The 19,576-nt window shown below is 36.6% G+C and overlaps 1 protein-coding gene across 1 annotated transcript; it reads left to right on the top strand.

Annotated features, from left to right (window-relative positions):
* Nucleotides 1–9,726: 9,726 nt before the first annotated feature.
* LOC131927133 (dual specificity protein phosphatase 7) lies at nucleotides 9,727–17,236 on the top strand. Its single transcript, XM_059282803.1, has 3 exons — nucleotides 9,727–10,594; nucleotides 11,534–11,917; nucleotides 14,262–17,236. The coding sequence occupies exons 1-3, from the start codon at nucleotides 10,201–10,203 to the stop codon at nucleotides 14,555–14,557; spliced, it is 1,074 nt and encodes a 357-aa protein (XP_059138786.1). The 5' UTR covers nucleotides 9,727–10,200; the 3' UTR covers nucleotides 14,558–17,236.
* The last annotated feature ends 2,340 nt before the right edge of the window (nucleotides 17,237–19,576 follow it).

Below are 19,576 nucleotides of genomic sequence, written 5' to 3'. Positions count from 1 at the left end.
CGTCAACTGTCACAGATCTTAGTTTGGTTAATGATTAAAGTTTAGTTCACGCCAGCTAAATGTCTAAACAAACATGAGGGGGGGGGGGGGTTATGTGTGTGTTTTGTTTGTTTTCCAGTTTGTCTGTTGACCCGTTTACCAGACATCCAGCCCCCACCCCCACATTCATACCTGTCTGTGGGTGTAAGCTAATGAGTGACCTGCAGGGGATGTTGTGCCGGTCCTCATTAGGTATGCCACCCATGTCACGTGACATGGTGGGGGGGACGACAGTTGGCCAGGTAGTTGGTCAAAGTTTCCCACTCAAGGTGTGGGCTGGTTGGCCTGTTGACACCTCATCATATCGTGCTCGGCATTGTAATGGTGTCTGCATGCGCAGGTACTTTTCTTCATTCAGTGCAGCCTTCATGCCCAAATATAGTGCGTAGGTCTGTATATTCATGGTATGTCTAGACCCCAGTACCTATCTTACACTGCCTACCCTGTATTATCTATCCCACAGTCACTATCCCAAAGTACTTATCCTAAGTACGGTTCCTCAAGGTACTTTTCCACAGTACTACCTATCCTAAGGTTGCCTCACAAATGATCTCGTAGTAATTTGCCGCATTGCGTACATAATAGTACCTATCCCAAAGTGCCAATCCCAAAGTACCAATCCCGAACTACCAATCCCAAAGTAGCAATTCGCTAGTCAGAGCATGTCTATAACATGTCTATAACAGTGACTGTAAAACACGTTTTTAAACTCCGCCCCCCCCCCCCCCAAACTTCCCTATACATACTTCACAGTTTTCTTTGTTTATAATACGTATATTGTTTGTTTATAGTGGGTATATTGTGTGTGTATAGCACATACATACATTGTCATGATATAATCGGACAAGAATTTTTTTAACAAAGTACACACTAGTGTTAATTCCAGAGTTCTAATATCAGGCTTTTAGAGACCCCTTGGGGCCTTTTTTTAATACCCCCCACCCCCACACCTCTATATAAATCAAAGGAATACATGATGCAACGGCATTTGAATGTTTTGGACAATACAAAACATTTTATACCTCTTAGAGCATATCCCTGACTTCTCTCTCTCAATCACTCTCTCTCTCTCTCTCCATCTCTCTCTCTCTCTCTCTCTCTCTCTCTCTCTCTCTCTCTCTCTCCATCTCTCTCTCTCTCTCCATCTCTTTCTCTCTGTGTACTTTGACACAACTTAACTTACCTTTATCCAAACTCCGCACACCATTATCTATTGTCCTTTTTTTAACACAAAAGTATTCCAAAAAAAAAAAAAACAACAACCAACGAGGCTTAATTAGCCCTCCTGATTAGCTTTCTACCAGCCCGCCTGTTTTAGGACACGCCCATTATTTAGACCACAAGAGGGTCGCCTGGACACGCCTCTGGTCGTTACGTCACGTTCATCATTACTCACATCTAATTGGCAACACCTGTCCCAAATCTAGACGGCTGATCAGCGCTTATCTGTTTCTAAAAATAACCATGACGTGTTTTGTTGTCAAGATGAATAGACTTCCCCCCATTAAACCAATGGCCCATATCTTGCTCCAGCGTTCTACGTAAGGGGGAACTTGATACTATAAATAAACCAACACGTTTTAGACAGATTTAACAGAAATAATCTTTTCGTCGCTTTGTAAAATAGATTAAAATATACATGATGAAATAGTATAATTTAAACATGTTTTTAATTGAGTCTGCGACATTTTCAATTATTTTTTCACGAAATGATTTTGAATTCTGACGATTGTATATTCACTTTCATTTTCAAATAATGTTATAAAATTGGAATAATCTACTTAAAAAGGGGCGTTTGGTCCCTAGTCGTTACTTTAAACTAACTTATCCTTATATATCGGTTTCAATGACGTTGAATGAATTTTGTTCCAAATTACGCTGTTATAAATAAATCCTTTCACTATTTTACATAGTTTCAATGATCTGCTTGCTGTGTGTTCGTATCGGTAATATATTTATTTGGGTAGCTTAGTTAAGTTGATTTGGACTTGGTTGAAATAGAGAGTGGGCGTCACTCTGATGGTGTATATTGTCGATAACGTAACATTACGTCATTTGTCAAAAATAAATGTCTCACGTCTGCTTGTCTTACTGTCCACAGACTAATAAAACTCTGTTCAGTAAATGAACTTTTAGTTTATAAACGATGAAACATGAACATCAAATAGGCCTATACATTATGGTTAGCCTAAGTTACAAAACAATTTACCTTTAAAATAACACAGCTCACCAATAAAACAAAATAGTTTACTACATTATAATATTTTGCACTTTGATAAAAATATCATTCCGTTCATGCCCAAGGCACATGGGGCCGATGAAGTAGAGTTCACCTGCTTCAAAGACCTCGGCAAATGAAGCGATAGTGTGGTCAGTGTTATGCCCAGCCGCCTTTGTTTCCCTAACGTGAGTTAGGTACCCTTCAGAGCTAGTGGACTCAGTGACGCCCCACTTGTTTGAACCCGAGACTCTCGGGTTAGCAGACTATCTCTCTACCGTTAGGCCACGCCTATTGATACAAGTAGAGTTCACCTAAATTGTAATATATTTATCCAAAACAACATTATAGTTGACCTAAAAAAGTATCTAATTCACTTACTTAACAAAATAGTTCACCTAAATTGTAATATATTTACCCAAAACAACAATATAGTTGACCTAAAAAAAAGTATCTAGTTCACTTACTTAACAAAATAGTTCACCTAAATTGTAATATATTTACTCAAAACAACAATATAGTTGACCTAAAAAAGTATCTAATTCACTTACTTAACAAAATAGTTCACCTATAATTCAATATCGCACACCTATATAACCAATATCGCACACCTATATAACCAATATCGGACACCTATATCACCAATATCACACACCTATATAACATAGTTCACCTACATTATAATATTGTTTACCTGAACTATAACGTAGTTGACCTGAAAATGTATCTAGTTCACCTCACCAACAATATACCTCACCTGTATAACACATTCAACAATATGAAACGAGGTGGCTTTTTATTTTTTAGTATTACATAAACAAATAGTTTTTCATATTATAATTGTATAAATATTAGAATAATCTTCTTTAAAAAGGGGGTGTTAAGTGTTAAGTCACTATTTGCTACTTTAAACTTTAAACCAATAAAATTTAATTTTATAATAGCAGCGCTTACCATAGCCCTAACCAAAACCCTAATTAGAGTTACAGATGAATTTGTGAAAAGATTCAATTATTTGATTTAAAATATATATATTTTTTTGGGTGATGGTATAAAGAAGAGGGAAGTTTGTGAGCGTGTGGGTGGGGGGAGGGGTGTACGAAAACAAAGTTCACGCTACTGAACTCACCCTGAGCTACAGATTGTTCGAAGGAGTGGTCTTGAAGTGTACTCGTGAGTGATTAATGAACCAGGGGGGGGGGGGTGATCAACATTTATAGATCTACCATCTCTAGACCTTGCAACATTTCCTTCCACGGGACGCTGGGCCAGAAAGATAAACATCACCGCCCTATCACCGTCAAGATGGCAGAGTCGGCCATTGCGTAAGTTTCGCACAAGGTGAATCTAGGTCACAACTCGCGGGAGACTGGGGAGTGACGTCACTTCGTGTTCAATGATGGTTGATTAAAATGTAATTTACATGCGCGCAGGGGGTGTGAATAAAAATTCTGTAGTTGCCATTTTGTTTTGTGTAAAATAAGTTAACGACACGTCGAATATTGATGTAAGATAGTAGTTCTGAAACTTGTTTTCCTAACACCATTAGAAATTATTGAAAATTTCCTTTTGTGTCCTACCTCCCCCCCCCCCCTCTCTTTCAATCGTCCGGCACACGTTAATTCACAATGGCAGTTTTGTTTTGTTAATTAATTAATAAACCAAATTTTTCATCACACTTAAAAGGAAGATATTGTGTTTGAATTAACTAACTAATTAATTATCTGGCTTCTCCGAGCGTCGACTCCTCCTCTGTTCGAACCTCCATCTTTTCCTAATGGTACTGTAACTCTATACCCAGCTCTGATGGGAACCTGACTCACGTTAGGGGTGGGGGGGGGGCATGGGCGGCTAGACATATTGCTGACCACCACATGGATATATGCCGATGTCACAAAAACAGGTGGACTCTACTTCACCTGCCACGCGGGCCGTCAGGTTCTGGAGGGTACTTGACTGTAGTTTTATAATCTTATTTTTAATGAAAAAAAAAATCATCCAACAAACAAGGACGAGATTATCAGTGAGTCTCCTGTACCCCAGTCCGTGTATCGTGTCGTCTGCGCCGTGACCCATTAAACTATGCTGCGCTGATAGTGACCCATAAAAATAAGGTCATCGGGATAATCCCGACCCGTTAAAAGAGACGTGATGATTGACAGGATGACCCATAAAAACAGAATGGATAGCATGACTTTGTGACCCATAAAAACAGTCGCACCTTGATGACAGTGACCCATAACAACACACCTCGATACCCTGACCCATAAAAACAGCCCCCCCCCACCCCACCGCCCGCACTAATACACCGCGAGACTTTACGCAACACCAACGTCATAACACGTTCACAAATCGGATATTTCCGCCAGACGACCCACCGGAAATGCCAGGATCGTTAGAGGCTTTGGGTGGGAGTGAGTATTAAACGCCTTCGTTACGTCACTAGTGAGCCAGGCATCGATTTCCGTGCGGCGGTTGTTTTTTTTTTTGACCTGGTTTGTACGTGACATTGGGTTTGTTTTTATGTATTCCTCCGCGCGAAGGAGCAGGGTAATTGCTAATGGTTTAAGAACTAACAGTATCATATAATGTAAGCATGTGAAAATGTTATCATGGGAAAATGTAATCATGGGAATATGTAAGCATGTGGAAAAAAAAAGTAAAGTTACGCTTAGGACATGACAGTACATAGGGTAGATGAAGTAGAGCTCATCTGTTTCTTGATCACGTCTTATACAGGAGTATTGTGGTCAGCACAATAATCATCCGCCTTAACATTCTTTAAGGTGAGTCAGTTACGCATGAGAATGGAACGTCCAACAGACTCAAGTTCGAGATCCGAACTTGAATCTTTCGCGTTAGCAGTGGTGCGCTCTTCCTCCCAACCACTCCGTCCCACTGTGAGATAAAGGTACTGTTTTCACCACTACTACCATGTTAAGGACCGTAATGGTCAGAGTAAACGCAATACTTGTCGGCTTACCACTGAAACTGAACCAAAATAAAACCAAAATAAAATGACAGAGCGATCGGTTTCTAACAAGCAAACCATGAGTTTAGATTCCTGAATGTAAAGACGTAGATAGACCTATAGTTAAGCGAACCGAAAATGAAAAGTGTGTTTTTCTTAACGAAAAGGCCTACACTTATTTATTTGGATTTTTTAAAACAATATTAGCCCTTATTAATATTTATTTATATCTTATTAGGTTTGATATGCATAAACAAACAAATAAAAGTAGTGTTTTTAAAATTACAAAACCACCAGATAGTTTTATTTACACGGGAACAAAATGTTACATTCAAAACACAAAGTAATCGATAAGTATAGCTAAAAAATAAAAATAAATAAAAACACAACTAATACATATAACAATAAGATGGGTTATCAAATTATACAGTGAGAAAACTTAATTTAAAAATTACAAGAAAATTAATTTTACAAAAGTGAAAATGGTTTCAGTTTAAAATAATAAATGACAGCAGGTGTTACAAAGAAAATGACGTCAGTAATGTCTAACAGGCTGGTATCCCGACCTCGTTTGAATCGAATTAATATACAAATCGAGAAAGAACGTAATTTATTTCTAAAGACAAATATACCCGTCATTTCATCATAAGCCACTCAGTTAAAAATACACTTGAAAAGAAACCACGAAACTTATCACCGTGGTTTTCGTATAAACTAGACAAACAGTTGTGCATTAGTGGTTTCCCTTTAATAATAGGACCTTTCAACTTCTGCGCAGGTCAAATTCAGCCTACGGATTTTGCAAGTCACGTGCTTCGCCTATATTTAGAATGACGGTCAATCCCAAGTTGACTACGAATAAGTTAACGCTTGATTGAGTAGGGTTGATATGTTTTTAGGTTAGGCTTTTAGTAAGTGGCGAATATTTTTTTTTTTTGAAAACTAATTTTCCATTGTTAAAAATCTAAGGGTTAAACGTATGTTTGCTTACTGAATAACTATTCCATTAAATAGTTACCAGTAGTTATAGTTAGGATTAAATGAAATATTCTCAAAATAAAGGTTAGAAATTCGGGCTAGTGATTTGAGGTTATGACTCGAATGCCATGATTTATTAAATTTATTTGAGAATTAAAATTTAAGTTCAAGTAATATTGATATACTTACTATATATATATATATATATATATATATATATATATATATATATATATATATATATATATATATATATATAGTAAGTATTTATATATATATATATATATATATATATATATATATATATATATATATATATATGTGTGTGTGTGTGTGTGTGTGTCTTGTCACCTTGTGTACCACAGGATAGCTGGTTCACTGAAATGGACTGTGTGTGTTTTGTGTTTTGTGTATTCTACTCTCTACATTAAACCAACCTATCTATCTTCACTTTTTTACATTACGTGTCGACAACAAGACTCGCTAAAAACAACAAATGGTCTAGTCTAGTCTAGTCTAAGAGAGAAAAAACATGGAGGGAGGGGGCCTTGGGGGATGGGGTGAATGTCGAGATTTAATTGCCAAGTTCTTTACAAACCGGCAAGACAAGGGTCAAGTTTATAAATAAATTTTGACCTCGCTTGATAAGCCGACGTAATGGCCGCCACATCGACAAATTAGCGAATAGGATTTTAAACATTTTTTTATGCAACAGATGAGTTCTTAATACTTATCCATACCTTCATAACAGTGTTGGTTAAATTAGTACTGGGCGTCGAGATTTAAAGGTAGGTATAAGACATTAATATTTGGGCACGGCTAATCGAACAGCGCCTATAAATCCTGAACTACGAAGTAAAGTTTGATGAGTTTCTGTATCGCCAAGTCACGGTGAGCTGTTCGAATAGCGGCGTGGGGTTAGAGTGTAGGTTAGGGGTGAGGTTTTAACAGGGGTGGTATATGTTTGAGGTTTATATGAGGGGGGGGGGCTTAGGGTTGAGATTAGGGTTGAGATTTTAACAGGGATGGCTTTGGGTTGAGGTAAGGGTTGTGGTTCAAAAGGGGGAATGTTAAGGTTGAGGTTAGGGTTTTGGTTTAAAGCAGGTGGGTTAGGAGTGGGGTTTAAAAAGGGGCTGGCTCCTGGGGGGGGGGGGGGTAGGTTTGTGGTTTATTGTGTGGGGTGTAAAGAGTTTGTTTAGTTAGGGCTTTGGTCAAAATACGCAACGTCTTACCCTTTAATCCAGTGTCGTCAGACAAAAAAAAAAAAAAAAAAAAAAAAAACGGCCCACTCTAGTTATTTAAACTTTTAATGATTTTATTCTTAATTAAATACAACGAATGAAATACAAAAAAATACATAATATGCTACCCCCTTCCCCTTGATCTACGTGTTAGATCGTTACACAATTGTCTCCCTCCCCCCCCCCCATCTCCCTGTATCAAATCTTTACAGGAGTGATAACTATTTTCCCACCCAACACCCACGTATCAAATCGACACACAATCATATTTCAATTTATCATTTTTCTTTTATATTTTTGTTTAAAATTATTTTATATTTTATTTTATATTAAATTATTTTATATTTATTTCAGTTAAATCCTGATCCCACTCAGTGGCGTCACCAGGGCGGGTGTCACCTGATGTGGTGACTTATGGTGACACACTACCGGCCAATCATGTTGTGTCTCATGATCTCTTTACCGACAAACAATTACTAGAAAACAACCACAAAGTATTTTATCTCTTTAAAAAAAATATTTTTCTCAGTTTGGTGTCACCCCCCCCCCCCCCCCGCCCCACTCGAACAATGCCACCATGCGGCTCTCACCACACTCCCACCCATCTGGCAGAATTACATATCCTACCTTTTTCTAATAATAATGTCTTAACCCTACCCCCCCCCCCCCCCCCTTATAAACACTATTATAATCGTTTTGTTGTAGGTCTAACAAAAAAGAAACACGCCAATAAAAATCATTATTATTTCGTGTGTTTAATATATTATAAAACAAAACCTCATTTTCCTCCCGGACCTCAAAAAACGATTATTTTCAAACTGCTCAGTTCGCCGGAACACGTCAGTTGCCTTAGCGGGTCGAGTCGAGCGTTTCAAACTTTGGCATGATTAAACTTATCTCCCCTCTCTCCTTCCCCCTTCTCCAAAAAAAATAAAAATACATTAGACTTTGTCTCGAGTAATTGTAAACCTGTTAACTTTAAGATACCCCCCCCCCCCCCCCCCCACAGAATTCTTCTCCTAAGCTTATTTACGCCCCCCCTCCCCCCCCCCCAATCTTAAAACCATAAAAATAGCCAGCGAAAGGAAGTCTACCCCCCCTCCCCCCTCTTCTATGTAACATAACCTTTTTTTATTTTTTAAACCACCGTCAGCCACTGGATATTAACCACCTGCTCTCTCTGATAGTAATAAAACTATGGCGGTGAGAGAATTGTGAATCTGGTTATCTCCTATCTGACCTCAGGTCTACAACAATGACCCACCTTATGAATTAACCCCCCCCCCCCACACACACTCCCTCCCCCTCCCTCCCCACTGGATCTAAAATTTTACTCAATGAGAGATGTTCGACAAAAAAAAAATGTACATGAGCTTCGACTAGCGGGAAGTGACTAACAATGAGTAATTATCTAATTAAGTGAAACAAGAAAATAGCCCACGCCTAATTAACTAAAGGGTCTGGTATTATTTAACCGAAAGATTTACTGACTACATTATTAAAAAAAAAAAACACATATCCCCCCTCCCATTCCATATATTTCGATCACCCATTTGGATTTAGAAATAATACCTTTAAAAAATAACTAGAGGAAACGACTACTGAGTAATGTGAAAGTAAATTTATAGTAAAAGTAATCAGAAGTAAGCCTAGCCTACATAATCCTGAGAACTAAAATATATTTAATTCGTTAGTAATTTATTGGATAGATTTATTTTAAATATAAATTCTAGTTGTAAAATGTCTGTCTAGACGGAAAATAGATGAGATTAAAACATCGTGGCTATGTTAACTTGAATTTAAATAAATGTAAGTAGCGTGTTGAATAATACAAACTATCAAGGGACTATTTTTTCTCATTTTTTTTTCAAGTGTGTAGCTCGCGCCTAGCCTAAACCCCACGAAAAGCGGTTTAGCCTTGTCCTCATTCAGGCCGCTGTGTCATGTTTTGGTTCAGATGAATGGGCTGTATCATTCACGGCGAGGTTGGGCAGCCTGCCAACGCCAATCTTCTTTCACCTCCGCTTCTCTCCCCCTTCCCCGCTTTTTCGACTCTCTCGTCGTCTTTTCTCCCACAGGAAGTGACGTGCTGGTAGCGTCCCAGTTTTTGTTCTATATTTAGAAGATAACGTAAACTTCGCGTACTGCGACTGGCGGGCTCATAATTTGCGCATTTACATATTTGCGCCCGAAAAGGAGCTGACTGGTGGAGTCATGACCTACTTAAATTTTGTTGGCTGGCCGAATAGACGCCGATCGGCTCGCGCACGATATATACCGCGTTACGTACAGGAAAAAGTCGGTACGATAAAAGCTGGGAAGACAACAACTAACTAAAACTACCACGTAGAGACCTTTTTTAAAGGAAAAAAACGTTCTGTTTGTAAATATAAGAGCAGTTTACATTGGAACATACGACAATTAACAAATTTCTATAAAAGCTACTGTTTCAGGACCTGTTACCAACTTCTTCATTCAGCTTTCATAAATTGTGTATTATTTTTTCAAACTTTGTTTCAATTGATTTTCACTTTTGTATTGAAAAAACTTGGGATAATAAAACAACTGTTCTTCAATCAAAGTTTTTTTCACTGAAAGGCAAGTGAAATTTCTGGATTACATTCATACGTAGAGCAGTCACACTTTGGATTTCTAGTTAAATGTGTGCGAATTATCTTTTACAAGATAAGCCTTGAGCGGACGTTTGTTTTCATTTTGTTTTGCTTACATTTCCTGATTTTTCTTGTGTTCAGATGCCTTGCTTAGAAGCAGATATAATGTCAAACAATGAGCTTGGAGATTATTGCACTCCAGATCGACTCAGAGACGAGATCAGCAAAAATGCTAAAAATGTAATCATCATAGACTGCAGGCCCCAGTCTGAATTCGCTCGGGCCCATGTCCGAGGGTCCATCAACATAACGTTACCCACACTTATGCTCAAACGGTTGAAGAGAGGAAATTTAAACGTCTCCTCAATTATTCAAAACAACGAAGCCAAAGAGCGGTTCTCAAAGTATTCTAAAACTGCCTCAATAATCTTGTACGACGACTGTTCAACAGAGCTGAACGCCAACCCATCTTCGGTGATAAATTTACTTGTAAAAAAGTTGCGGCAGGATGGATGCCGGTCATCGTTTCTTCTTGGTAAGTTTTGTTTTTACCACCATAACCAAACTATTAATTAACATTAATTAACCTAGACTCTAGACTCTAGACTAGACCCCGATTATCTAGATTCCAAATTTCATAACGGAATAGGCTTAGTGAATACGATGTTAGTTTAATATGAAAGTACGGCTTGTGCCCAATACTCAGAAAATAAACTAGGATTAGCCTAACCCGTGGCGTAGGCAGGTGGTGTCGGGGAGGGGAGATGGACCCCCCCCCCCAACCTTTCTCACTTTTACGTTAGTTACATAGTTATTAGATCTAGATCTAGAATCTATTTGTAACAGATATTATAAAGATCTAGATCTTATGTAATGGCCTAAACCGAGAACATAGCAAAATGTATGGGAATTTGTCCACTCCCACGCACATAAAATATAAAGTGCAACTTGACTTTTACTTTACTTTATACTTTATAGTTTTTAACTATGAGCCGTACGTCTAGTTACTCGGTGGCGTATTGCTAAGTACTTCACAAAGTTACTCAGTACTTAGAATCTAGATCTAGATCTAGATGTCTTTAAACATAAATCTTATCCCGTTTAAATAGCCTATATTTTATTTTACAATAATTACATTTTAACACTGATTAGGTAATTAGATCTAGGTCACTACCAGTCTAGATAGGAGTTCTGGTTTATCAATATTTTGTTTTGCCGTTATTGTTGCATGTTTTGTTTATGATTACATGATTGTGTTTGACTTAAGCAAACCTATCCTTAGGAGCTTAGGCCTAACACTAATTTATTTTAAAATAAATGGTAAACTAGTACTTTTTAAACCTGTTAATGATAATGTAACTAGGTAACATAAAGATCTTAAAGATATTTCCTGAAAAGTGTTAGAATAAATTTAAAAAAAAATATTTTTATTTTTTTAGATTAACCTCATAATAATTATTTTTTTTTTAAACAGGGGGATTCTCAACTTTTGAAGAAAGGTTCCCTGAGTACTGTCAGAAAGACCACGAGAGCAGTATACTAGGACTCTGCAACCTAAGGATATCAGAGGAGCCAAGTTTTGGTGACAATGACACCCTGTCCACAGGCAGCACAGCCAGCCCCATATCCTGCCCGTACCCTGTCCAGGTGCTACCCTACCTGTACCTGGGCAGCGCCAAGAATTCAGCCGACCTGTCGCAGTTGAAGAAATACGGGATCACCTATGTGTTAAATGTGACCACAAATGTACCCAACATGTTCGAAAATGAAAAAAACTTTAAGTACCTGCAGATACCAATCTCCGACCACTGGTCACAGAACCTGTCCTCGTTTTTTCCTGAAGCAATTCGATTTATTGGTGAGTTTTTTGTTAGAAAAATAAATTAATTTAGTTAATTATTGGTTTAGTTAAGCCCAAAGCAGAAGCAATTGAGTTCCTAATCCTAAAATTAATTCGAAGAAAATGCTGCCCTCTCCAAAGAACCACAAAGCCACCCCCTGAAGCAAATAGCTTTAAACATAATAATAATCTTAAAATAATAGCTGTTAACCTTATCATAACCATTAAAATGGAACTGTTGTTTCTGTTTTATGCTTCTCATAAATTTATATTTTAAGATAAAATGTATGTTATGAATGTTTGGTTTACCTGACACTAGTAAAAGAAAAAAAGAGGCTTTAAATGTTTATTACTTGTATATTTGTTTGAAAAGGGGAATACCTTTTTGTATTTCTTTCATATTAGATACATATTTGACATGCTACCTCCTCCCTCCCACCTTTTAGCATTTATGTGGTGTATATATCAGTTACTACTGCAGCAGTAAACATTGAAAATAGAAATCCGTTACCCTTCAAAATTTGGCACGTGCAGTTAACATTTGATAGTTGGCGGCCATTTTTTCCCCTCCCTCTCCCAACATGCATGTGCTGAATCTCCTACTGAGTTGTGTGGGGAGGTGGGTGATGGGAGGCGGGTTGTGTGCCTGGGCGGTTGAAGTAGGGAGGGGGGGGGGAGGGGTGTGCGAACCTTGGCCTGGATGTAAACAACGTTAGAATGTGACAGGCTAACCGTTAGAAGGAAACTGCGGCTAGCTTGGGACCGACTGGATAAAGGCCATGACCCACGTAGGGGGGACGGGAGGGGGGGACGAAGAAACTAAAGCCGTGTTTCTAACCCTCATAGCCTAAGCCTTAAGAAACCCTGACAAGAATAGCGTAGGCCTTAAGAAGCCATAATAAAAAAAAATATACGACAAAAACAGCTTATCTACAGAGCCACAGTGGGAATGGTATAATTTTAACACAAGGATTATGAAAGAGGGACGGATAAAATTTAACTGCAACAATTTTTTTTTTAATGTGCCTGGTTAAGTCGGGCCGGGGGTGGACTGTTGTTACAGTTGTTGAGTTCACATGCTTAAGAGGTCAAAGACTAATTGGTGTGAGTAATTATCCCGCTTCAAGGAAGTGAAATAATAGCGGTGAAGATGTGTTGTGGCCTTAGTGGTGCCTAGAATAGACGAGTGGTGCGGCTAGACTGGCGCCAGGCTGTTCCCTTCTTGAACGGTGCTTTCCGGTGCGTTTAAGATATACCAAGACTCTGCGTGCGTCTCCGTGTAGTTGAGATAATGGGACTTTTCCGCCATACCTAGCGCTGATGTGTAATTATTTTCTTTGAGTGAGTTCATAATTTGAAGACGTATAGTTGTTGCTATACTACAACACAGATTCACTTAAAAGCCGCCAAACAAAACGTAACTTCGTAATAGTTTCCGGTCATTATATTTTAGTTCACTATAATAGTTTGCTTTTTTTTTTTCGTGTAAAGAGATTCAATCGTATTGACGTTTCAGCGTTTTTTATGTGTTAAATAAATTTCACGTGTGGGGGAAAATTTGTTTTTTAAATAAAAAAAACTCGAGTGTTCCCGGCTGTAATTTTAAAGTACATGGCGTGACCCACTGACATTTACCTGGCCAATTTTATCAATGCCAGGTTGATTTTTTTTCGGTAGTGTAAAACCCGGATTTTTTTTTTCATTAAAAAAACAAACAAACAGATTAAGCACTACCCATTGTATTGGTCGTAGTACTACCCGTAGTGGGTTCAAGTAAATGTGTACTCACATTAAATAAAATTTAAAAGAGAGGAAACTGATAAGGGAGGTAACGATGCTGACAGTTGTAAATTTTAAATGTCAACGTTGTGCTGATACCACGATCGGCTAATGTTTGGTGTTTTTAATTGGTGCTAATTGGAACCCGGTGACGTATGGCGCTAAGGGGAACGAGTGAAATTGGTTAAAAAAATAGACTCTAATAGGCGCTAAGTAAACATTCATTATCGATTATGGTTTAGTGGATCTATTTTTATACAGATGAAAAGATAGTTTTACATTACATCGATGGCTGGCGGGTTTTTTTTTTTTATCACGAAGAGTGAGTCATTGAAATCAATGTGGCATCATTTAGTTATGTAGGTGTGATGAAATGTGGGATTTCTGTAAGGGAAAGTGTTAGAAATGTGTGTCTGTGAACATTATTCTTATTTATATTTGTTTCGTGTGTTGTGTGAAAATGAATTTTAATTTTTTTATTTAAAGTTTTATGTTGGACATGTACTAGGATACTAGAGTTAAATATTTTTTTACTGATACAAAATTCACTGATTAATAATTTAATTTTTTTTCTTTCAATCAGATGAAGCTAGAGACAATCAGAAAGGCATTCTTGTCCACTGCCTAGCTGGTATCAGCCGGTCGGTCACCGTCACAGTGGCCTATCTAATGAGCCGAGAGAACATGAGCCTGAACCAGGCCTATGACCACGTCAAGATGTGCAAGCCCAACATCTCCCCCAACTTCACCTTCATGGGCCAGCTGCTGGACTTTGAAAAGGACCTCCACGGAGAGAAGGGGGTTGACTCTGGGGACGAAAGTCTTCCCAGCGACTCGGAGAAACTGAGCCCCACCAGTAGTAACTGCAGCCCGATTTGATATTTTGTAACTCGTTAAGTTAGTTAATTAAAGCAATTTTTTTATAAGGTTAATTGGTAGTGTGGTTGTTATGTTCGTTAGCTTGTCTGCTTGTTCTTAGGTTTTTCTACATAAGATTTGAATCTGATTAGTAATATTCAGATGTTCTTTCAAAATATATTAACTGCAGCATCAGTTTTTTCTATTTACAGTTGTTGACAATTTTTTACCACACTACTATGTAGAATATTAAAAAAAAATCCTTCAGTTCAATATATCTGGTTGTAATGTCAAAGAATGTATTTTGTACATAGATATATAGATATTAAATATATATATAATATATATATAATAGCATTGAGCTGTTGAAATCAAAAGATAGCCTGTTTTAACTGAACTCTGTGATTTTGAAAATTTGTTTAACATTGAGAAATCTGGCAAATTTATTCTCTAACTAAACTGTTTTTTTTTAATAACTATTCCTGTCAATGTAAAATGAAAACATTTTTTTGTGTGTTGAGTATATCCTCTGGCAGTGAAATAGTATGAGTTGTTTCAACACGTTGTTATTTTGCTGACTGCGCTGTCCTGAACAGGATACTGTTGATGTTCAAATTTTTACACATGTTGACCTGTTCAGCATCTAATGAAAATTATGTGGGCTTCCTCTTCTAGTGTCGTGCCTGACCTTACGAGTGATAGTTTGTTTTATAAAAAATTTTTGTTTGTTAACGTAGGTTTGTTCATACTGAAATAGTTGTTAATGTAAAAAAAAACTAAAAATCCTTTTCCGCCATTTAAAGTGTCCAAATGAATTACCATGATACGGCTACACGTTGTAGATCCGATTTGTTTACTGGTAAAAAATATGACAGCCGTTGTCTTGTTCAGACAACAGAGCTCAGCCTTTACTATGGGCTTGTCTTTTGCCAGACAGCCTTGGGAAGTGTACGTACAATTTGTATGTATGTAAAGTTTGTTGTACATAAGTAACAGCATAACTAAAGTTCTCCGCGGACTTAGGACTGTTAGTCTTTCAAGTTTTCAAAAAGTTGTATTTTTAGTTGTAAGTTGTTTTTTTTTTCTACCTGTTCATTTTAATTAGTTCCACCTTCAGATGGCAGCAGGTTTTAATTACATGTCATTAATTAATTATATTTAGGATTTTAAAATAATTTGAATGAATACGAAATAGCTAATGTCTTGATTCATTGTCATGCCTATAATAATAGATTCAAGGTAGTAATATAGAACGGGGGGGGGGGGTAATAGAATGAATCATATGGGACCATTAAGCTTGAAGAAGCTAATTAAAAATATAAATTAATAGGAGTTAAGGGAATACCTGATAATCTGTATACTTAATTGATCTGTTTACGGTTTAGTACTAGTAAAATTAATTCGGCTAGTAATATAGAGAATAGCTTTAAACCTAAAAACAATTCAAAATTAATGGCACAATTTTAACACTTTGATTTATGGAGTGCCATTGATATAAAATAACTTGCATTTTTAAAAAAATATCTTGTTTATATATTGTTATTGAACTACCATTACTATATATAATATATTTCAACTAAATCTGTGATTATATTGCCTTGTGGTACAAAGCTAACAAATGACTGTTAGTTTGACGTTTATGCTTAAAACTTACAGTTGTCTAATTTGATAGAAATGTGGTGAAATTTGGTCAAATCTTCCCTGGCATAAGTACCCCTGTTGTCACGACAGTTTGCTTCGGTATTTGACAGAAATTCGCCAACATTTTGTACATAGTATGGACTAAATAATGTCGTTACCCAAATTTAGGTCATTAAGCTAATGTATATTTACATCGCACCCACTGCCAATATTGTTATGCGCTGGTTAGGAGTTTGCGCACTGGTATTGAGAACATTTTTATCACAAAGCCTCCTTAGACTGTGAGTTTTAAATAAATTTGATCATTTGTATAGTTATTTTCACTAGAGTTTTAATAGTATCAGAGATCCTCTGTGTGATTGGTCTATTGGAATAAAAAAAAAATCAATAAGTTTTAAAGAAATAAAAGAGAAATTTTTTTTTTAACTGTTTGACCACCTGTTACAGTTAGTGCTATCTGTCAGCACACCTGTGGATCCCAGGCTCTTCCGATGAGTTCTAGTCACCTGGAGACAGCTGCCTTACTCTTTTGTAGTTTGGTTTCCATGGCAACATTATGATTTTTTTTTAAAAAATTTTTGAAATTTTTCTATCCAATTTTGTATTTTTAATTTAGTTTATCAAGTGTATGTTTGCTGTAGTAAAAAGTTAGCTTTTTAGAAATTAGCTTCATTGTTCATTTAGCACATTTTAAATTGATTTCTTATCTAATTTTTCTTCATGTAGTTACACTGTTAGATTTTCATTTTTTTATTTTTTTTTTCATTTTTATTAGTCTAAAGTAGTTCATAATCAAAACCTAGCCTCTTTAAAGTAATTGTTGAAAGCTACATAGAAAATTGTACGGATAGTGACATGGGAAAAAAAATCTGTACGAAAAACATCCATAATAGTTTTTGGATACCTGAACACGATTCATATATTTGATATATTCCTATCTTACACCAAAGTGGCTTTGGATAACTATTTTGTTGTTAATAAATTTGATGGGCTTCCATAGTAATTAAACCACCATGGTAGATGAATGACAACTATTTTTTTTTCTTAAATGCTTCCAAATATTTCTCCTAATTAGTCAGATGTTGGAAAATTTTTTTTTAATATCAATTTTTATTCACAAATTTTTTAAACATAGTTACTTTAAAGAGTGTTAACATGATTTGTTAAAAAAAGTTGTTAATTGTTGAAATAATACATTTTCATGGCCCTCTCTTTTTCTATCCCCCCCACCCCCTCCAACAACAGATAATGTTTCATTTACAGTCTTTGTATATAGAACAGTAAATCATGTTCATGAATCGTATATATGCTTACACCTCTTAAACATGTATTGTTATTCCTTGAGATGTTTTGAAGTTATCATGAGAACTGGTACTACAGTTGAAAAATAAAAAAATGTATTTTAAAAAAAATTGTCTTGACAAGTTTATAATAATATAAAAATTGTTGGACCTGCTCAGTCTGTTGTGTGTCCTGATGTAGCGTTCATGTCCAGTTGGTGTAAATGTGTCATGTTGTAATGGATGGATGTGTCAAGTTCAAGGTGGGGTGAACGCAAAGTTCATCATGGATAAACATGCCAAATTCAACATGGGATGGATTTGTCAAATTGGAAATTAAACAATGATATATGAAATATCCGCGAGAAGTTCAAATTCGGATATATGTGCCAAATTTCAAAATGGCCTAGATGTGTGAATTTCAGAAGAAAAAACACCAGATGTGCCTTTGAGATTGTAGGAGGTCCTTCCTACATATGTCTTACTGTTGACAAACTTCAGCCACCACATTTTCTTGCACTGACAGTGTCACTGTGACACAATAAAGCTGTCACTGCCAGTCGAAGTTACGCTGTTATAGGCAATATAAATGTGTCATTACGACAGCACTGGAAGAGATACAACTTTAAAAAAAAAAAATCATCCAGAAACCCTCTCCCCAGTAGCGTAGCGGGGGGGGGGGGGGGGGACGACGACATATGTCCCCGGGCGCCGACCTTAGGGGGCGCCTAAATGGGTTGGAAAAATAAATTGAAAGGTTGAGGGGGGTAAAAATCGAAAGTTTGAGGGAGGGGGGGTGCAAAACGAAAAGGCCGGGAAGGGTCGCTACGCCTCTGCCTCTCCCCTCAATATTGATTCAACTTCATTACAAGACACAGATTCAACTTCATTACAAGACACAGATTTAACTTCATTACAAGACATAGATTCTACTTCATTACAAGACAGATTCAACTTCATTACAAGACACACAGATTCAACTTCATTACAAAACACATATTCAACTTCATTACAAGACACAGATTTAACTTCATTACAAGACACAGATTCAATTCATTACAAGACACCGATTCAACTTCATTACAAGACACAATTTCAATTCATTACAAGACACATATTCAACTTCATTACAAGACACAGATTCAATTCATTACAAGACACAGATTCAACTTCATTACAAGACACATATTCAATTCATTACAAGACACCGATTCAACTTCATTACAAGACACAGATTCAATTCATTCCAAGACACATATTCAACTTCATTACAAGACACATATTCAATTCATTACAAGACACAGATTCAACTTCATTACAAGACACATATTTAACTTCATTACAAGACACCGATTCAACTTCATTACAAGACACAGATTCAACTTCATTACAAGACACATATTCAATTCATTACAAGACACAGATTCAACTTCATTACAAGACACATATTCAACTTCATTACAAGACACACATTCAATTTCATTACAAGATACAGATTCAACTTTATTACCTGACACACATTCAACTTCATTACAAGACACACATTCAACTTCATTACAAGACACATATTCAACTTCATTACAAGACACATATTCAACTTCATTACAAGACACACATTCAACTTCATTACAAGACACACATTCAACTTCATTACAAGACACACATTCAACTGCATTACAAGACACACATTCAACTTCATTACAAGACACATATTCAACTTCATTACAAGACACATATTCAACTTCATTACAAGACACACATTCAACTTCATTACAAGACACACATTCAACTTCATTACAAGACACATATTCAACTTCATTACAAGACACATATTCAACTTCATTACAAGACACAGATTCAACTTCATTACAAGACACACATTCAACTTCATTACAAGACACACATTCAACTTCATTACAAGACACAGATTCAAAGAAGGGAGCGTACATTAATAACACTGTACTTTTTTGTTTTTCATTTTTTTATTGGGCTTTTCAAACCAAAACAAAAATCTTTAAAATTTAAACATTGCTTTTGATTTCAATGCAAAATTATGACGTCACACTTTCTAAAACACTTTCTAGCACTTAGTCACACAAATCCCACCCGGCTACCATCC

This window comes from Physella acuta, unplaced genomic scaffold (genome assembly GCF_028476545.2).
Source record: "Physella acuta isolate Inbredline_101_S28 unplaced genomic scaffold, ASM2847654v3 ptg001376l, whole genome shotgun sequence".
NCBI classification, from domain to species: domain Eukaryota; kingdom Metazoa; phylum Mollusca; class Gastropoda; family Physidae; genus Physella; species Physella acuta.
The sequence above is the reverse complement of the archived record's forward strand: the minus strand, read 5'-3'. Positions and strand labels throughout refer to the sequence as shown.